The sequence below is a fragment of the Alternaria hordeiaustralica genome (genome assembly GCF_023758085.1).
Source record: "Alternaria hordeiaustralica strain BMP 2776 chromosome Unknown scaffold_14, whole genome shotgun sequence".
NCBI lineage: Eukaryota > Fungi > Ascomycota > Dothideomycetes > Pleosporales > Pleosporaceae > Alternaria > Alternaria hordeiaustralica.
In genome coordinates, this window is record NW_026056786.1 from 464,929 (window position 1) to 484,481 (window position 19,553).

Sequence of the window (19,553 nt, forward strand, 5' to 3'; positions counted from 1 at the left end):
ATGACGATCCACGGAATTCTCCAGGATGCCCAGTTGACAGATCGTAGACTAGCCTATTGAGCATAGAGCGAAGCCGTATCCGACGCTGGCTTACGATCCGGTGGAAGCTAGCGGCACATCGTTTGCTGACAGGTGCACACTGACAACTTTATCGACATCGCGCACCCTGGCACATCTCCCGCGTCCAAGATGAATCTTCGGGAGAGAATGTCGATCTTCGCACCCTGCACCATGCCGCGAACCCTCTTGCCCTGTCGTCTCGCCGATTCTTTCATTAACTTCCAACGCCTGAGGCGGTCTGTATAAGGTTGGAGGCGTCTGCCAACTTCACGATACCAGTGTCGTCAGCGAGCTTCAGTACTCATCACGCTCTTTGAACATTCCCCTACTGACACCATGGTGAACCCACTCCTTGTCCTCGACGGCGTTGGCTGGACGTACATTACCATCTTCATTCTTTGGAATCTCTCACTGCTGTCTGGATTCGCTTTGCTATGGAGTCATCGCAAACACCCATCGCTGCGCATGCGAAGGCTGCCGCTTTTGTTCGCTGGTGTTTCCGTCCTGCACATCTATGGTGCCCTCTGCACGCTATGTACGTACGCCCACGCCTACTACATCCAAGTTTGCTTTTGCATTACGTGGATCTGCCAACCCCGAGCATGTGCTGACTTGATACCCCTAGCCTACCCATTCGGCGCTGTATTTCCTTGCTCGGTCGAGTTCTGGGCGATGTCGATTCTTGTGCCCTTGGGAATGGCCCTGTTCCATGCCTCGAACAGTCAGTTCTTGCACCTTGCAGCTCGCCAGAAGCACTTCGCCCGTATGAGCTCGTTGAAAGACCATGAGCCTATCGATGAGAAGAAGGCCCAGGAAGTCGTCAACAGTCGCTGGAAGAGGATCATGAATGGAATGGAGCGCGCCGACAACATCGAGCGAACATTGATCTTCATCGGCATCGGCATGGCTGTACAGGTGAGCGACTCATACAGCTAATACACAAACGCAAACTGACCCATCGCCTAGATGGCCCTCACTCTCTTTGTCTACTTCGCATCCCGAAAGTTCCACAGTGGCTTTGGTATCATCGATTACACCGTTGTCGGCACCGGCATGGAAGTGCGCATGAAGTGCAGCAAGGGCTGGGAATGGTGGCTATCCATCGTATGGCAGCTGTTCTGGTCATGGGTATACGCGCCCTGGATTCTCTTCAAGTCTCGAGGCATCCGCGATGTACACGGTTGGCGCCTGCAGACCATTATCTGCTGTGTTGCTGGGTATGTACTAAGAATTGCTTGTTCGCGTTCGTCACTGACTCCCGCAGGCTTCCCGCATCTCCGCTCTGGCTCATCGGTCTCTACACTCCTGCATTTGCTCCCATGAACGCCGTCTTCCCCCCACCAGTGTGGTTCTCGGTCTGCTTCTGCATCATGGAGATCACCAGCATCGGCTTCCCTATCCTCGACGTACTCAGAGGCAATAAACTCCGCCAAGAGACTCTCGATGCAATCGCAAACTGGGAAGCTCGCCAGAAATCGGCAGGCTTGGACGCAGCCTCCATCGACGTCAAGAGCACCAGTGAATACTCGAACACGACCACACTCAAGTCTGGCGGAGAGGTCAGCATCGGCAACCAGTCATTCCAGTCATTCGACTCGCAAAAGTCCGACATCCTGACCATGACTGCCCTGGAGAACGCACTCAGGACCAATGCCATGCCACTGCTCCAGTTTGCTGCTTTGAAGGATTTCTCTGGTAAGTCCTTCACGCCCAATTACTGCACAAACGTATACTGACTACATCCAACAGGCGAAAACGTCAGCTTCCTCACACACGTCGCAGACTGGCGCCTCTACTGGTTCTCCCCCAAGGCATCCATCGCCGAACACCGCCGCAGGCAGTTCCTCGCCGCCACGCGCATCTACGCTCACTTCATCTCCCTCGAGTTTTCCGAATTTCCTATCAACATTTCATCCAAGGAGATGAAACTCCTCCACATGGTCTTTGAGAGGACCGCAAACCTCCTCTTCGGCCGTCGCCGCAACTCCGAATCGTCATCCGTCAGCGACGCCACACCCTTCGACAACGTCATGCCCGATGACGCCTCCGATCTGCCCATCAACGTCTCCGCCAAAAGCAACCACCTATCTCCCAACGCCATTAGCCTCGACAAGCTCGGACGCGCAAACCTCAGAGCCGTGTCTCGTATGGGCGAGCTTTACGACGACGAGTCTGTTGCCGATGTCGAGGTGCCGGATGCGTTTAATGAGCTGGTGTTTGATGCTGCCGAGAAGGAGATCAAGTACCTTGTTCTCACCAACACATGGCCGAAGTTTGTCAATGCTTCGCGTGCGAATAGTCAGTTGACTAGGGATGCGGATGAGGAGAAGGGTAATGCTTGGATGCGCAGGTTCCTTTGCACATAATGCTTGCGTGAAGAGGTGGGACGGCGATACTTAATAACATAATTTGATACCCCAGTTGCTACACATAGCATCAATAAAAAATCCAATACACAACATGATACTACAATCCTTGACAGTCCCCGAAAATGTATCATATACTCTAGACGGCGTAAAAGAATGTCTTCCATCGCCACAACCTCGCGCATCCAACCAAAAAACCACCACCAATCATACAAGCACCCGCCACCTTCATCGCAATCCGCCCACCCAGCTCACTCCCCTCAATCAACGCCGCAGCCCCAACAACACCACCAAAAGCAGCCAAACCCACCAGGACCATACCAACCGCAACCCTCGCCGGCATATCATCCTCCCACCTCCCCCCTACCTTCCTACTAAGAAAACTCGCCGCCACAACCATATGCAGCGAAAACACCGCCCCAAGCGCCATCCCATAAACGGCTGCGAGAGAAACAACGAGATAGAGTTTCGGATAGACAACAGGCGCAAGACAAACCGCACCCCCCAGCACACTTGCAGCAACAAACGTATTCACAGCTCCAACGCGCCTCAACGCGTGTATATTGGCGACGCCGGAACCGGAGATAGCGGCGACACTCAACATGGTAAGGACGCTGTATGTCGCTCTATCTGGGAAGAAGAGGCCGGGGGGTTGGGTCAGGAGCAGGATGCTGTAGAAGGGATACACCAGTATACCCGCGAAAATGAGCATGTAGCCTATGAGAAACCACATTCCGCCGCCTTTTAAATCGGGGAGGAGGTATTTGGGCATGCGGAGACGCAGTGTATGTCCGTCTATCCACTCCCTCTCTTTCACTGGATCGAGGCGAGCGAGGAGGAAGAACGCGGTGAGCAGCGTGGCGGACATTACGGCGCCGGTGTAGAGATGGACGCGCGCTGCGTTGCCGGCTTCACTGCTGGAGTAGGTAAATCTGGTTAAGGAGGTATATACGACTGCGCCTGCGAAGCCGGCGAAACCTGATTGTACGGATACGAGCGGGACGTCGTTTTTGTAGTGGCCTGCGAGGACTAGACTGCTGATGGTGAAACAAGACCCTAGTGCGGTGCCTAGGACGGGTCCTTGGAGTAGTAGAATTACGATGTAACTCCGCGTGGCATACAACGAGAACTGACTTGCAATGGCTATGACGATGCTGGTTCCGAACAGGATTCTCCAGCCCCAGGGACGGGAATTGGAGGAGGGTAGGCAGCGGCGGTATAGATACCCGACGGGTAAGGGTGAGGCGAAGAGGAAGAGCAGTTGGAGACTCGGTATTAGAGCGAGGGTCGTTAGGGGATGCGAAGGGAAGAGGGTTGTGAAATGGTGTTGTAGTGTTGTGCCGGAAGACAACGGGATGCCGAGGGTGTTGAAGAGGATGAGGGCTTGGGACCACATGCTGTGTTTTGTTAGTTATGTTTGGAGTGTTGGTTGAGGGGGGTGGGGAGAGGAGTGTGCGAGGGAGAGTGGGGCGTACGATCTGTTTCGCTGTCTAGGTGCTGGCTCGCGGGGTGGAGATACGGGTGAAGAGCTTGGATGCTGTGTAGGGGCTGCGGGTCTGTTCAAGGGATTCCATTTCGAGACTGCAGCCGGGATACCGAAGTTGCCTTGCTGGACGGCGGAGAAACTGGGTGGCTCGAGGGGTTGAGGTTGCCGACGGTTCATGAAGAAGAAATGTTTTTGCCGGGGCCCCGGTTAAGTGGAGGACTTGTTGAACGTGTACAGTGAGTGACGTGAGTAGCAGCGTCGAGTCAAGGAGTTGTCCAGTAAGGAAGGTTGACGTGTGTGTATTGATGCGATTGATGTGCAAACGAAGGAGCGCAGTACAATTGACTGGTATGTTGTTGGGTCTGTTGGTAGGCTTGTCAAACGCTTCAGCGGTATGTCAATGCCGGCGCGAATGTGGCCTTGGAATGGGACTCGATGGCGATGATGCACTGCAAACAACCACGCTGTCACAAGAGTGCTGGTGTGTCTGTTGACAAGCGAAGAAATCTCATATTCAATCTTCCTATACCACATTAGTTCCGATAGAAACCAGACTCATCCTATACCAGACCGCAGCGAACCCATCGTAATAACGAACCCAAAAACAACCCAGAACGCCAGGGCGCAATCCTCGCACCCATCCCTCCATCCATCCCATCTTTTCCACTACCCCATCTAGAAAATCGAATTGACAATATTTCCACCAATCGTAGCACCCGCACCAAAAATCGCCGCATTCCCCAACTTCTTACCAAACTTCTTTCCATTCTGCTCCATCTTGCTCGGCTCACCCGCCGGCTGTCCTACTTGTCCCTGTTGCTGCGCACCACTCGCAACATCCAACGGCATGTTACCGTAGTTACTCGGTGCGGGCGCCCCACTGTAAGCAGGCACAACACTCTTCTCCTCTTTGCGGACGTAGCTAGCAGGGAAGATACCCTCCATACCCGTGCGCTCGTTGCGTCCCTTCCACCACTCGTTGTTCATGTACTCTGTCACAACAACCTTGTCGTTGGGCATGAGGGCGAGGTCGCCGGCGTCTTGCGCGTTGTACTGGTACATTGCTGAGGCGTGGGCGAGGACGGGGGGACCGGCGGGTGTGGCGGGGACGGAGGGGTAGGCTGGGGGTGGTGCGTTGGCGGTGTTGTCGGCGTAGTAGCCGATGTTTGCTGGGTTCTTCTTCTCGGGCGGAGGCGTGGGCTCGCTCTGGATGTTCATCGAAGAGAGTTGGGCGACGGGCACGGCGGGGAGGGCGCGCGCGCTGTTTTCCGCTGAGACGGGCAGTTGGGATGCGATGGTGTCGTGTTGCGCCGGGGTGAGGACGTTGGACTCGACGAGGAATTCGAGGTTCTACACATACACCGTTAACATGAGGCCATTGGTAGGGGCTAGAGCTGCTTACGTTCTTGATGTCGCGGAGAGACCGGTTGATCATCGCGTTTCTGAAGCTGTCCGCCATGATGAGTGTGTTTTGAGTTACCCTGTCGCGTGTAATGCGCAAATATCAGTTCAATGAAGACGCTCAGGCAGATTGTAAGGAGAAGTCGGTCAGAGAATGCGCGACGGGAGTTGGTGAGACGGGGTGGAGTTGATACGGGCGGGAGCACGCCTAGCACCCACACCACTCGGAACGTCTGCGCCGCATTGGGGCTGTGCGCGTGTTGGCTGCGCAACTGCCCCGACTTTATTTATTTAATGAAACAGCCATTGATCTTACTAGGAACGCATCTGATGGCATTGTTTCTTTTGCGATCATTTGCTCATAGCAAAACATGGTTTTCTCAACGACACATCTCCTTGCGCCTATACATCAGGGTCCAAATGTGGCTTGAATTTCTAGGTACCAACAGGCCCCACTCTATCATCTCTCATCTATCAATAGCCCTCCATACCTCACTACATACTCACTTCTCCTCCAAGAAAATCTGTCTATACATCTCCTGCCTCTTATTCTCAAACGCATCAAACGCCTTGCCCACAAACCCCACCGGAATCTGTTCCTTCCCCTCCACCAACCCCTTCCACGCCTCCTCCGTAAACTCCGCTAGCGGCATACCAATATTGCCTCCATCCTTGATATCAGGCTGATGCTTCTCATCATGCAACTCCGTTTGTACCGCAGGCGGGAAGATCTCAATGACCTTGATGTTGCCCGGTCCGTTGCCTAGCTGGTGTCGCAGGACGAGGATCATGTGGTGTAGTGCCGCTTTGGAAGCGCAGTAGTTTGGGCAGCGGGGGAGGGGCATCAGGGCGAGGCCGGAGGTTGTGTAGATGAGTGAGGTTTCGTTGTCTTGTTTCTGCAGGAAGGGAGTGAATGCTGTGGTGAGGTGCATGTAGGATAGGTAATTCGTCCTAAACTCCATTTCTAGCACATCCAAATCCACGGTCTCGGGCTTGGAGAAGTCGAAGCCGCGCTGGATGCCCGAGTTGAGGAAGATGGAGTCGAGGTCTGGGTGCGCGCTTGTTACATCTTTGACGAATTTGGGGATTTCGTCTAGCTTGGTGATGTCGAAGGCGTATGTTGTATTTGAGAGACATGATGTGGTTTTGATTCAAGTGTTTCGTTGATAGGTAGTTGTGGAAAGCTTGGCTGGGAATGCGCGTCTTTATAGCGATGCTGTAGCGATCATGGAAACATCATCGACGCCGCCACCAGCCAATCTCGACCCTGGCTCGATAACTACTGTTAGCCCCATCATAGCAATATCTCGGTGGTATCGGAGTTTAAACGCGATGGATGCTGCTGCGTGGTGTGCGAGAATTCTAGAACGTATACGTCATCGTGAAGATGTGGATCTGGATCGGGGCTCGGCAGTTGCGACGGATGTACCTGAGCAGGCCATGGCGTCCTCTATGGAACATACGCAGAACGACACACCGTGGATGTTGGGTTGATTCTTCGAAACTTGCTGGTTTCATGTCTAATTACTAATTATTTTGTATATACAGTCGCATACCTGCGTGTCATAACGGTCATTCAAGCTTATACGTAGATGTAGCAGAAAGGTCCCTCAGTCGTGCTCATCAGATCTTCCATCCTCTCTGTTCCATCCGCAGCATAGCCAAGGTTTATAGTCGTGTCAAAGGTCGTGTTGGCCGAGGGAGGCATGTTCAAGAAGGTGCCAGTACCCGAGATACCGCCAGCCTCGCTCGTGCGCTTCTTGCGGTCGAGCTGCTGCCAGATCCACCAAGTCCTGTCAATCTGCGCGTGGTGGAGGTAGAAGAGCGGGTCACCGGGCGAGACGAAGAAGTCACGTCCGGGGTCACCGCCCATGGAGTAGTGACCACCGCCGTGGACACCCAGGCTGTCTGTTCCTGGTACACCCTGCATGACCATCTCGAATTGCCAAATGTCCTTCTTGTTGATGATGAGGTCGGCGATGGCGGTCGCGTTGGCCCACTTCTTGTTGCTGTAGTCGGTCAAGTCGCGCGTCAGACATCTGGGGTTGTAGGAGAGGCCGTCGCCGTTTGCGATCTCAGTTCCGTTGGTTGTGCTCAGAGCGACTGGGCCAAGGTTGACCTCTGGAATGATTGTTAGTACCTGAATGAACGTGTCGTGTATGTATCGATGGCTTACTCATGTCCTTGAATGGACCGCTCGTTACACAGCCGCCACCGGTACCGGCGGGGATGTAGATGTATGGTTCGCCCCTGCCTGCGATGACAACTTGTCCCTGACCGGGAATGAACTTTCCATTGCCGGACATGGAAGAGGCAGATCCGTCGAGCATAGCCGACTTCTCGAGACCGCTAGCAGCAGTCTTTGCCCAGTCCCAGTAGGGCTGAGTGCCCTTGTAGCCGCACTCGTTCTTGAGAGCTTGCTCGTACTGCCACGTGAAGTACCTGTGCCATGCCAGGAAGGTACCAGTGTAGTGGATCTCCATGGTCTTCAGGATGTGGTTGCCAACAAAGTCATCGAAGCGAGACTTTGCTCCTGGGATGAGTGAAGCAGGCGTGTTAGCCTTCTTCTTTTGGAGGCAGAGTACGGCATCGGTGTAGGCTTTGCGTTCCGGCTTCGTCAGGGCGCTCCATTCTTTGCGTACCGACACATTGTTCCAGGTGCAGGCGGCTCGCTTTGACGAAGTTGCTGCAAGTGCTTCCTCGACTTGTTGCTGAGCGAACAGAGCCAATTGCTCAAGTTGATCGCTGGCGACAGAAGGATCGCTCGAGGGAGCAGTTGGTAGCGAGGAGGGGTCTATCGGCGCATCTTGTGGAGCTGGTAGCGCGTGTGATAGAGTTCCAGCGAGCAGGGCCAGTGCGATGGGGGAGTTGAAACGCATATTGTCTGTTGACCAATGGAACTGATGGATCAGGAAGTGGCTTGTTTAGCAGAAGAAGCTGAGTGCTGATGAGCAAAAGAAAAACGTGCCGCTCCTATACATATACTTCGAAGAGATGGCCATACACCGCTACCGATTGAGCTTGCCATGCTCACTGCCGGGGTTGGTGGCGAGTACATGCCGAAGCCACCACGACCTTGCTGGAACAGTGCTGTACACCGCATCTAGTCTTGCTATCTCCGTCTGCTGGCGAAGAATTGGAGCAAGGCAAGGCGATGCCACGTGTGGGGCCAATAGTTTTTCGGTGCCTGGAGCCTGTGCCTACCCATCTCCGACTATACTCATGCCCTGAGCGCAAGGACCCTGAGGCTAGATTGGCGGGCTACCTATGAACCGGGTCGTATCCTCAAGCGAGTCCATACGAAGAACCATCGTTCGGCGACATGTGCATGGCAAGATCGGAAGTAGCTTGCCGGACAACTCATATGGCCCCGATGTACCCATAGTGTCATGTCAAGGCTGCCCGGTCTTCGGATGGCCACGGGCCTAGCGTCGTTTGGATAAAGACCCAAAGTTGATGCGCGGGAACATGATGGGCGCGCAGCATTCTGAATCATGCCGGCTGCGAGTAATGTATGAGCTCCGCCATCGTTAGTTACCCATACAACAAGTAGTTCGACAACTCTACCTCGGTCATATCCGTACATCTATCTTTTCCTGCCGAGGATGCCCTGATACCAGTCTGTTCCACGTCTGCAGGTCGTCACGTCCGAGACCTGCATAATGAGCCGCGACCCGCCCACGTGCAGGAGAGGAAATATTCATCCTGGCGGCAAGCCATGTGGTATACGAAAATTCCCTGAAAAGTGTACTGATCCTTCCATGATTCAGGAGCCTACATCGGGTCTGGTCGCTCGGATATCGTGCGTGTTAGGTGAAGACTGCTAAGCATTCTATGCCGCTGCACATTGGTGGCGCAATCATGCCATGGCGCTAGGCCACGCTAAGGGATGAGATCCGTCTTGCCGACTCCCCGTCCCGCTTCCTCCACTCCATATTCACACCGAGCGCAAGGCCAGTGAGGCCTCCAGTGCTTCCAAGCTACCGGTTAATCTCGATTGCGAATCTAACGTGCAGCCGCACGGGAGGCCCCATTCTGGCGCAGTCATTGGCTTACGCACCACCTTTCGAGTCTCTGGAAGCGTGCCGTCTGTTACGACCTTCCTTACAAGGCGCCTGGAAGCGACAAGCGCAGCAGATATTAGCCGATCTCTCAGCTCTATTCAGTCCTGCCTCGGTTTGCAGTAGATGTACTGCAATATGGTGTCCGCCTGTTCTCGAGCTTACCGGCAGACGACGTGTCCAAGCACAGCCTACGCGGCCCGGGGGATCTGCTCACTCTACTTTCCCGCAACGGCCCTTCTCTTCATGGCCTGATACCATCTATGTCCTCAATTTGTTCTGCGGGCTCCTCTCTTCTCCTGTCAATGCTCGGTTGTACTCCGTATTGACGAAATCATCCTCCACAGGCCCGTGCTCTAGACTAGCACAGTGCAGTGGGTTTAGTTTCGAAGATGTGCAGTAAACGGTATGACATGCAGCTTCTAGCTCTTCATCACTCGCTTTAACGATTTCTAGAGTGAGGTTCATGCGGCACTTTGGGTACTCCCTCGCGGCCTTACCTTGGCAGCTTCATACCCACGTGGCCGGTAGCGCAGTTACGCATCTTTGTCTGCTTTTTCCGGGTAGGGTCATTCATATTCACTGAATGATAGCACGAAGAACAGCTTCAATGACTATTCAACCCATACACTACTGTCAGAACGTACCGCTACACTGGGCGTTCAGCCACAGCTCAGTGCCGTCGCCAGTGCCGTCGCAACTCCCGAGGTTCTTTAGGACCGCACTTAGATTACACTACGAGCGCCGTGCCCGAGACCCTGCACTTGAGACTCTGCGTCTGCAGGGGTAATCTTGGATCAAGGGATACTATTTCCTGCCCCGTCAGTCTGCCACGCAAAGACCCATACTTTCGTCTCGAATCAGCCGTCCACAGCCACCATTCCTTCCAGGTGTAGCGAGGCTAGTCCAGACGGTTTCTCGCCAGCACATGTCGTTATGGCTCGGTACCAGATTCGATGAGCCCGACCTCTTGCGCCGCGTGATGGATCGCAGATGCCAGAAAACAAGGTTCGCGTTAACTGTATTCTCTCCGTCCTTCCGTGTGGCGGTTTAAGGTCTTGCAGACAGGAGCTGCTGGTCTCAAGACGTACGCCATGTGAAACCCCTGACGTCGTCGCGAACTCCCGCTCGCTGGTATTATATTGCATATAGTGCAAGCATCTTGCTGGAACGTCGAAAAACTTGCGTGATCTGGAATCCTTCACCTTCAATTGACGTGCTTCCCACAATGCAGCAAAGCGGCGCAGCCATGCCACCAATGCGACCCTACGAAGATCAGGGTCCTACCATCCTCGCGAGCACGCTAACCGTCACCGTCGTGGCCGTGCTCACGACGATTGCGAGGTTCTATGTCCGAGTTAAGATGATCAGAAATGTTGGTTGGGACGTGAGTACTCCGCTGGCAAGGCATGGGTGAACAACACTGACTTTGTGCGACTAGGACTATGTGATGCTGTTGGCTATGACATTGGTATGAGACGAGTGTTCTTGGGATTACCGTACACTGCTAACACTCTGCAGTGCATTGCTGGTCAATGCCTTGTTATACCACAGGTTCACATGGGGGCAGGAAAACACATCGACTATATCAAGCAGGAAGACTTCGTAGCCGCTCTGAGGTTGAACCTCATTTCGCAGCCGATCTTCTTGTTCGCCATATGTTTCGTCAAGGTCTCTGTGGGGTTCTTTCTCCTTCGGATTGCGGTCGGACGGTTATACAGGCGCTTGATTATCGGCATCATGGGTGAGTGCATAACTCTCTGATAGCAACATGCGAAGCTAACCAGTCCTAGTATTCATGACGGTTTACACCATTGGCTGCGCCCTTACAGTGGTCACGCAATGCCAACCCCTAAGTCTCATGTGGGATCAAAGCGCCAAAGGCACATGCTGGACCATCCAGACCAGACAAGCCCTCGGGTTTCTGAACATCGTACTGAATATCATCACCGATATTGCCTTCTCAGTGGGAATACCTGTAAGTGTTTCCGAAAACTGACTACTGCATTGACTGTGCTAACGTATCCATGTAGATTCCTATGCTGTGGGGCGTCCAAATGAACCGCCGTCACAAAGCGTCCCTCATCTGTATCCTCGGCCTTGGTACATTCGCTACAGTCGCCGCTTTGGTCAAACTATCCTACCTCCCTCATTACGGCCGGGAAGGAGACCTCCTCTGGGACTCGCGCGACATGACCATCTGGACCGTCGTCGAATGCAACGTCGGTATCGTTGCAGGAAACCTGCCCTGCCTCAAGCCGCTCTTCCGATCCATCCTCGTATCCACATACGGCAGCGGCTCCCGCAAGAACTCGCAACCGCGATACTTTTCAGATGCATACGGAAAAGGTACAAAGCAGCGCTCTGCGGTCAAAAGCTACGGCCCTCTCGCATCGAACAAGACATCAGACGGCGAGTATGCAGGTCATAGCGCTGCTGGCAAGTCTTACATGCTCACGACAATCGATGCGGCGACCAAGCAAACTGGAGATCTAAGCAGAAGTCCATCCGGAGGAAGCTCAACAAGCGGGGAACGAGGAAGCACGGAGAGCGACACAAGGCTACACAACAAAGCACACGGAAGTGGCGGGATGGGTAACATTACCGTGACGACAAAGGTCGATGTGACTGAGTCGATGCATTCAAATGACATCTACGAGAGCGGGAGGACGTATCAGAGACCACAAGCGAAGGAGATGGTGTGACTCAAGAGCGAAGTTTGGTGGTGATGGTAATGTCTTTCTTATGTTTCTCTCTCTGTGTCTCTGTCTCGTCTAATGTATACCCCATCTCTCGTCTAATGGCTCACACTAATAAATATTATGTATCCAATGATATCCATCTGAACACCACATTTGAATCGCACCCGCCCGGCCAACCTTTTGCGTCGATGGCAACATCACTCGATGTTGTCTTCGTTCGACGCGGTATGTAGATTGGCAGGCCCACCATCTCCGACGCGATACTCTTTTTCCCGAGTTTCGAACTGCTAACAATAATGAAAATGGGGTAATGTAATGGTGCCTCGCGGCTTCTCTCTAGCTCCCTTTCCGGGGCGGTGTATATAACGGCAATCTCGACAAACGTCGGACGCGATGACAAAAATGACAAAGGAAATCTTTTGGAACAGCTCAAGTAGAGCACAGTGGTGTTTGAACAAGGGTATCGAACTTCGCGCAGCTCAACCGGAAAGGCTGCGTATGCTCCTGCGGCACATGAAGAGCAATATTGCGGAGCACTCCATCCGGTAGCGACAGTAACCTAGACTCGCGGTTCCTGGATTTATTCGACCTCGGCGAAGCCTTCAGCGTTGCTTCAGGCGCAATCTCGCCGATCTGGTCTTCAAACGAGATATCAGCCTGCGAGTCGCGCATGCACCAAGTCTCACGCCACATAGCGGAGATGTGCTGGCGTTCTTCGCGGGACGCGCTGTCGTCTTCGTCTTCTGGCTGCTCTTGGATGACGTGGATCTTCTTCTCGTCGTCGCCGTCGGAGTCAGACGATTCTTCCAGCGAAGAGGCGGAGATCTTGCGGAAGCGGTGCACGTCTGCGTCCATGGGCCGGTCGAGCCAGTCGTCCATCTCCTCGTCGGACATCTCGCTGCGGGTGCTTCGCGAGGAGCTCCAGGAGTAGCTGCTTTGAGGTGTTTGGGGTGGGGAGATGGGTGGGCTGAGGGTCGACTCGTAGGTTGCTTGCTTCCAGTGGACGTAGCCTTGCATGCCTTGGATGAATTCCTTGCTGGGCTTGCGGTCCATGGGCATTAGGAATTGCTGGATGGGGAAGAAGCTGCCTTCGACGGGGGAGATTGGCGGGGATAGAAATCCGCTGGAGATTGGTGTCTCGAGGTCGAATTCAGTGCATCGGGTCGTGTCCTGGGAGCTTTCCCGATCTGACTCCGGCACTGATGTGAGCGATGTTGTCGATGAAGCCCGCGTGCGTTCTGCTGATTGCTTGACCGAAAGCACCGGGTCCTCTTTCAACGACCGCATGTGCGAAAGGAGCTGGTCGTGAGTTTCGTTCAGCCGTTGGAAGAACGACTTCTTCTGTCGCAGCACATGCGGACGAAGGTCGTCGTACGGCACGCCAATGGTAGTCGACATCCTGGCAGCGAGCGATTGATTTCGATTGAGTTCCGATTCCTGGGTCCGAAGAGAGTTCAATGTTTCAGGAGGTGTTCGCGCGAGGGTGTTTATGTTGATAGGGGCATGCTAGTTGCTTTTTTGCGATTGTTGTTGTTGTGTTGACCACGGGCGCCACGGGATACAAATACAGCTGAAACTGGGAAGCACAGCTGCGCGTCCCTCCGGCCCCGCTAACAGTCGCAAAGCAAGGCGGGGCGATCTTCGTAATACGCCAGAAAAACGGTTGATCCATGCAGAGCCGTTCGGTCAATAGTCCAGCGACTGTCCGGCAAAGCGCCTCATTGGCTCAATGCTGCTGAGGCGGGGCGATGTTGTGGTTCGGACTCGCATCCGATGACCTCAGAAAGACGAGGACCAGGGTGTGTTTTTCGCCTATGCCTTAGCTACATGCACACCAAAGAACGAAAGACTGGTTCACCATTCAGAAAGCCGTTGGAGTGCATATTGCAGATGTCAGTGAACTCCGTCCATGCACGAACGTTTCCATAGAGACAGCTGCGATGCTCGTCACTTCACGACAGAACCCATCAGTACCCAAGGCATCCCATGTGATGCGAAACATGATCGCTGGGATGTGTCGGAGAATAATGTGGAGTAAGTCATTAGCGAGCAGGTCCAGAACACACTCCCACTACGATCCGATGACATGTGCTCAATTTCCCAGAGCGCTCGCGTTAAAGCCGTTGGTAATGAGGCGCCTTGGGCTGTTGAGGCTTGCCAAACAAAGCGACGTAAACCGGTCCGAAACTCTAAAATCCAGCATAACAGCTTTTTGACACTTTGATTTCGCACCGTGTTTTCGAGGTTTCCCATTACTTTTCGTCTGTGCTCCCACGTTTCGTCTGCATTACGCAGCTGCCGAGGACCCCACGGAGTCTTTTCCTTGCATGAACGATGCGGGTCGCGGACGTGGACTAGACGTCATGTGAAAGTCATCTTTATTGCTAGATAGGAGGTGCTTCGCAAGTCGCATCTTAGGGAGCTCATCCAGCAGCCCAAAGTTTGGCCCGTGAAGCAAAGTCATCATCGGAATCCAGCATCAACCTGCTTGTTGAATATGCGCACAGCAAGCTGATGAACTTTGATGACAGACTCGAAATTTTCGACCGTGGTTCGGTGCATGTCAGTAGCACTAGCCGGCCGGTGCCCAAGAGCCATATCCCAAAGGAGTTAGACTCCTCCTTGCGACGTTCGTGCCCAAGAAGTTTGGACGCGTTACGGGGCGAACACAACGCTCTCTGACCACCGCCTTATTAATTTGCACGATGCGATCGCAACCTCAGTCTGTGCATCTGGTTTCCCAGACAGGGCCACGCAGATCGCCTCTCAGCCTTGGAATCAAAAAAGAAGGGGTGAAGACCACGCCTTGCCCAGTGACAGCCCAAAATTGGTCGCCAAGGTTATTGTTAGCTCTCTTTACTAAAAACTAGTATACTACTTAAAGTAACTATTAGTTATATTACTACTGCAGCCTAGTTAGAATAGACTATAAATATTTAAAAAAATCTTCTTATAGATCTATACTAATATAAGATACTATAAATATAGCTATATAAGTAAGTTAAATTCTACTTCTTTATATAATACTAGATCTAACTTTAAAAAATTAACTTATACTCTAACTACTTTACAGCGCTTATTACTTACGCTAATACTATTTTACGCTATACTTACTTCTATAATAATACTTATTAGTACTACTATATAACTTAAGAGCTAGTACTAAAAAGATTTAATAAGAAGTAGTTACTCTACTTTCTTAACGCTAACTTAAGTGTAATACGTATACGTAAATTTATAAAGTTAGATAGAATTATTAGCTATTTACTAGTACTTTAGTCTAAACTAGAGAACTTATAAATCTAACTATAGTACTCTAGCAGCGTTATAAAATTTATTTAAGAAATAGAGTACTAAGAGAAGTTCTAAGATAAGGACTAGTTAAAGGTAATAGGGGGGGACTATTAGAGGCTTGCAAGTAGATTTAATTAATAACCTTAGCCCTAGCTTTGCTCGAATACCCAGTCCTTGGCGCAAAACCGTTGTGCTGGTTGCTGCAGTTCCCAGGCCCTAACTAGCGAGCGCGGCACCGGCAATCAGCACTAAACGACTAAGATTCCGTGGAAACCGAGGCAATTGGCTCGGTACTTCACGTCAGCATGTGCGGCAGTGGGAGCGACCTTCATTCGCTGCGCGTCTTCAGTACGGAATTCCGTACACTTTAAACTGTTGGATTTCTTCCTATCCATTACAACTTCACATGCCGCATCAACCCTCCTCTCCGAGCGTCTGTCCGATAAGATTCGGGAGATCCGAGCACGCAACATAGACACGCAATGCGGACAAAGAGGAGGGCCGTGGTGCTCGAGGCGAGCGGGGAAGCCCACGTCTTCCGGTGCGCACGGCGCAAAAATAGTAAATGACGGATGTGCGGAGAGCACGAGATGACGATGTGCGGTTCTGGACTTTGTGATCGCAGCAGGGTTGTGTATCAGAAACTTTCTCCTTGCAGGACAATTTTTCTGACGAGCAGAGTTTGCGCGTTGGACTTGCATATTGTTCTCGTAATGGAGTGCTGAGGAAAGCACGCGTCGAGTATTCGGTTTTGAAGCAAGTCTCTCGTTGCGATCTTTGCATTCGAGAGTACACTGGTGTTTGGGATGGTTGAGTGATGCGGCAATCGTGGGCGCCTCGTCGCTGTGTCGTCGCAGTCCCGGTGGGTGAGGAAGTCCACGGTCAATCGTGCATGTTCCCCTCGCAAATTGCAGGACTGCAATCGCGAAGTACACTTGCCAGGTGTATATATTCTGCCGGTCGTTGCTCAACATTGTGACCTTTCGTTGGCGAGTCGGGCACGACGGACAAAATCATCCAATGGTGGCCATTGAGGCACCTTGTCCTCCCAGTGAACCCAGCACTGCACGCTCGAACGGTACATTCTGTATCGTGGAGCCGTTATTCGTATGATCTGAGCAGGTGTCAGTTCCCATCGCCTTCCAACGTACAGGGCCAGCATATTTTGCATCCGCGGGCGATCGAATAGAATGGGGATACGTACCGGCTTTCGCATACAGTCGTGCAGCGCGGCGAGTGCGCGTATATATAACGAAGGGGAATCATGTAGCACATGTTCGCTTCCCGCTTTCTCAGCCTCGACATCTTCATAGCTAAATAAGTCCCCACATCAACTTCATCCGGTGTAATGGCGGAGCCCACGACAGCACGCACCGCATCGTGGAGGAACGTCAAGACTGTCGGCTGTCGATCTTGAATCTTGGCTGACGGCGTGAACAGTCCGTTCAACTGGTGAATTGAATGACAGGAAACTCATCCAGCTATCGAGTGACGATGCGAGCAGCGTTCCGCAACATGAGCCAACAGGCGAATGCACTGGAATCCGGGTGTATATATATATATAGGAACCACGCGCAGAGTAAAACGCGACAGAGTGCCTGTCCGCGAGACTTGTCATTGTGAGCCGTTTCGTTTTCTCGCACAGTATACATCGAGTGACATGGTGAAACCGTGCTCAGCTCGAGGAAACCTATTACCGTCAGCTCAATCGCCTTTTTGTGGAACAGAAGAGCTTACGGACTCAATTGCTAGGATGCCATACAAATGGCACCGGCCCGGTTACATCAGGGTTGTCGGACTAGATTGTCTCGCAACGAAGGTCTGGGAGTGTCGATCCGAATTGCATGGCACAATTCTGGTCGTGGCGTTATATATATAAGATTGCAGGTAGTGTCGACAGAAGTCATGGGTTTCGTAGCAGTAGTCGACAAAACTAACAGGGCAGACCTCGTCTTGCAACCATTATATCTGGACGTATATAAAGTTTTATATAATAAGGAAAATAAATGGCGGGATACGGTCTTTCGTGGTGGGGATCTGGAGCAGGTTATATATCGTGGAGTTAGCGTGAACGAGTGGCTGGTCTTAGAAAATGTGTGATTAGTCCACGAGTACATTCAGGCGATACACATGTTTCGCCAACGAATATCACGAGAGAGCGGGAAATGGGTTACGTATCAGGAGAAGACGGGTATGATGTCCAACCGGTTTTTTCATATCAACATGCGATGTCAGTACATACCCACTAAGATGCCACATACCCATACACAAGTACCACCTCATACCCCATCACCCGTCTCTCACAACATTACACCCGTCTCCTCCCACACCCCTCAACTCCACTCAAAAGTTATCACAAGCCCTCTCAAACCACCTACTCTCCAACGGCTGCGGAAAAACGCCCCCATCAATCAACTGAAACAGATCCCACTCGCCCGCGCCCCCCTCAGTCTTGAAGTTCCAAAAGATCCATCCTTTGGTCTTGGCCTCGTACGCATCGAGTTGAACTTCGATATAGCGACGGACGCTGTTCTTCCAGTCTTGAGACCACAAGGAGACAGGACCGGATTTGCCGGCGCAGGTGTCGATGTAGTAGGAGCCGGGGAAACTGCCTTCCATGCGGGAGCCCAGGTGGAAGCCGTTGAGGTGCGGGGCGCAGTCTGTGAAGGCGCCGGACCATTCGCCTACGACTGGGGTAGGGGGGTTAGTGTGCGGATGGGAGGGGATGGAGGGGAGGGGCTTACTGGTCCATTTGTCGGAGCTGTCGTAGTTGCTGACCTGGAAGGAAGGGGTTAGTAGATGTTTACCGGTGCGATGGCAGAGAGCCTGTGACATACAGAGTTACACGCAAGAGCGATGTGTTGGTCGATGGACATGCCGTTGACACCGTCGCCAAAGATTTGGTACTCATGGTGATCCACAATCACATTGCTCGCACCATCCTTGGTAGTCAGGAAGTCGTTCAGCCAAGACGGGTTCTCAAAGCCATCGTGCATCATGGCGGGTGTGTCGCTAATATCTCGTAGGCTCCAATACGCGTCGTTGTAGAATTGTTTGACCATCTCCCGATCGAGCTTCAGTAGGAAAGGCTCGTTGAGGAATTGGATGGCGATAACGACATCTTGCATCTCTGGTTTGGCGTACTTTTGTGAGATCACGCTGAGTGCAGCGTGTGTGTGGCTCAGACTCTCGGCGTCGCCCCAGGATGGCCAAGATGATGTGTGGCCGCTGTGATCAAAGCCGTTCTGGGATTTGGGTGCGCCGTGGAGGTCAATGATGATCTTGAGACCGGTTTGGCGCGCCCAGTCGATTGCGGCGTCAAGATAGGGAGCAGCACCGGCGATGTAAGGGCCCCAGGGCTCCACGTAGCTATGAGATGTGCCGTTAGTGGGGTTGCATGGTGGAATTGTAGGAAGTCTCACCTCCAGTAGCCGACGGGAATGCGCACGACGTTGAAGCCGGAATTCTTGATCTTCCAAAAGTCGTCCAATGAGACGAAGTTATCCCAATGTTGCTTCAGCACATCGGCACAAGCATCGTAGCCCAGTCGCTCGCAAAGCGTCCATTCGTCAAAGACTGGCCATTCTTCTGAGTCGTACACCTCGAAGATGGATGGTGTGATGAACCTGGCAGTGTCAGGCGGAGCAAACAATGCGTATTGGCTTGCTTACGGCTCCACGACGAGCCAACCGCCAATGTTGACGCCTCGCACTTTCTCGGTACCCCAGTCAAAGGCGACGCTTCGGCCGTGAAGGGTACTACAGATACAGTAAGCCTACAAGACTGGGCTGGTACGGAAGGGTGCCCACCTAGGCGCGGCTGCTACAACGGAAGCCACAGCTGCTAGCAGCGTTGTGATGAAGGACTGCGTACGCATGCTGGATTGGGTGTGGATTGAATTGTTTGCTGTATCTGCGCCAGAATATCGAGGTGCAGTAAAGCAGAGAAGGAAGGTCGAACGAAATGACCAAGTGGTGTTTTGAAAGTGAACGAGTGAAGAGGGTAGTACAAGCCAGAAGGGTAGGATCTGTAAAGCTCAGGTACAAACGTCATAGACATGTATACAGTGTAATACCGGGCAGTCGCAAACCCGCATGAAGAGCGAAGGGGAAGCGACTACCACAATAGACATCCGGAGCAACCAGTCTCGGTTCCACGCCGTGACCCAATGGAAGTGACAGGT

General features: G+C 52.6%; 7 protein-coding genes across 7 annotated transcripts; 2 read left to right on the forward strand and 5 right to left on the reverse strand.

Moving 5' to 3' along the window:
• Positions 1-396: 396 nt before the first annotated feature.
• J4E84_006969 (uncharacterized protein) lies at positions 397-2,426 on the forward strand (the record flags this gene model as incomplete). The annotated part of the gene is made up of 5 exons (XM_049389556.1): positions 397-595; positions 686-975; positions 1,027-1,277; positions 1,325-1,755; positions 1,810-2,426. 5 exons carry the CDS (start codon positions 397-399, stop codon positions 2,424-2,426), a joined length of 1,788 nt encoding a protein of 595 aa, XP_049242749.1.
• Positions 2,427-4,587: 2,161 nt separating this feature from the next.
• Positions 4,588-5,371, reverse strand: J4E84_006970 (uncharacterized protein; the record flags this gene model as incomplete). The annotated part of the gene is made up of 2 exons (XM_049389557.1): positions 4,588-5,262; positions 5,315-5,371. 2 exons carry the CDS (start codon positions 5,369-5,371, stop codon positions 4,588-4,590), a joined length of 732 nt encoding a protein of 243 aa, XP_049242750.1.
• A 445-nt stretch (positions 5,372-5,816) lies between these two features.
• J4E84_006971 (uncharacterized protein) lies at positions 5,817-6,693 on the reverse strand (the record flags this gene model as incomplete). The annotated part of the gene is made up of 2 exons (XM_049389558.1): positions 5,817-6,372; positions 6,689-6,693. The coding sequence occupies 2 exons, from the start codon at positions 6,691-6,693 to the stop codon at positions 5,817-5,819; spliced, it is 561 nt and encodes a 186-aa protein (XP_049242751.1).
• A 202-nt stretch (positions 6,694-6,895) lies between these two features.
• Positions 6,896-8,192, reverse strand: J4E84_006972 (uncharacterized protein; the record flags this gene model as incomplete). Its single annotated transcript, XM_049389559.1, has 2 exons — positions 6,896-7,434; positions 7,490-8,192. 2 exons carry the CDS (start codon positions 8,190-8,192, stop codon positions 6,896-6,898), a joined length of 1,242 nt encoding a protein of 413 aa, XP_049242752.1.
• Positions 8,193-10,602: 2,410 nt separating this feature from the next.
• J4E84_006973 (uncharacterized protein) lies at positions 10,603-12,079 on the forward strand (the record flags this gene model as incomplete). The annotated part of the gene is made up of 5 exons (XM_049389560.1): positions 10,603-10,761; positions 10,816-10,845; positions 10,896-11,118; positions 11,168-11,352; positions 11,408-12,079. The coding sequence occupies 5 exons, from the start codon at positions 10,603-10,605 to the stop codon at positions 12,077-12,079; spliced, it is 1,269 nt and encodes a 422-aa protein (XP_049242753.1).
• A 426-nt stretch (positions 12,080-12,505) lies between these two features.
• On the reverse strand, positions 12,506-13,474 carry J4E84_006974 (uncharacterized protein; the record flags this gene model as incomplete). Its single annotated transcript, XM_049389561.1, has 1 exon — positions 12,506-13,474. One exon carries the CDS (start codon positions 13,472-13,474, stop codon positions 12,506-12,508), a length of 969 nt encoding a protein of 322 aa, XP_049242754.1.
• Positions 13,475-17,713: 4,239 nt separating this feature from the next.
• Positions 17,714-19,247, reverse strand: J4E84_006975 (uncharacterized protein; the record flags this gene model as incomplete). The annotated part of the gene is made up of 6 exons (XM_049389562.1): positions 17,714-18,060; positions 18,115-18,148; positions 18,208-18,739; positions 18,793-18,996; positions 19,042-19,128; positions 19,180-19,247. 6 exons carry the CDS (start codon positions 19,245-19,247, stop codon positions 17,714-17,716), a joined length of 1,272 nt encoding a protein of 423 aa, XP_049242755.1.
• Between the last annotated feature and the right edge of the window lie 306 nt (positions 19,248-19,553).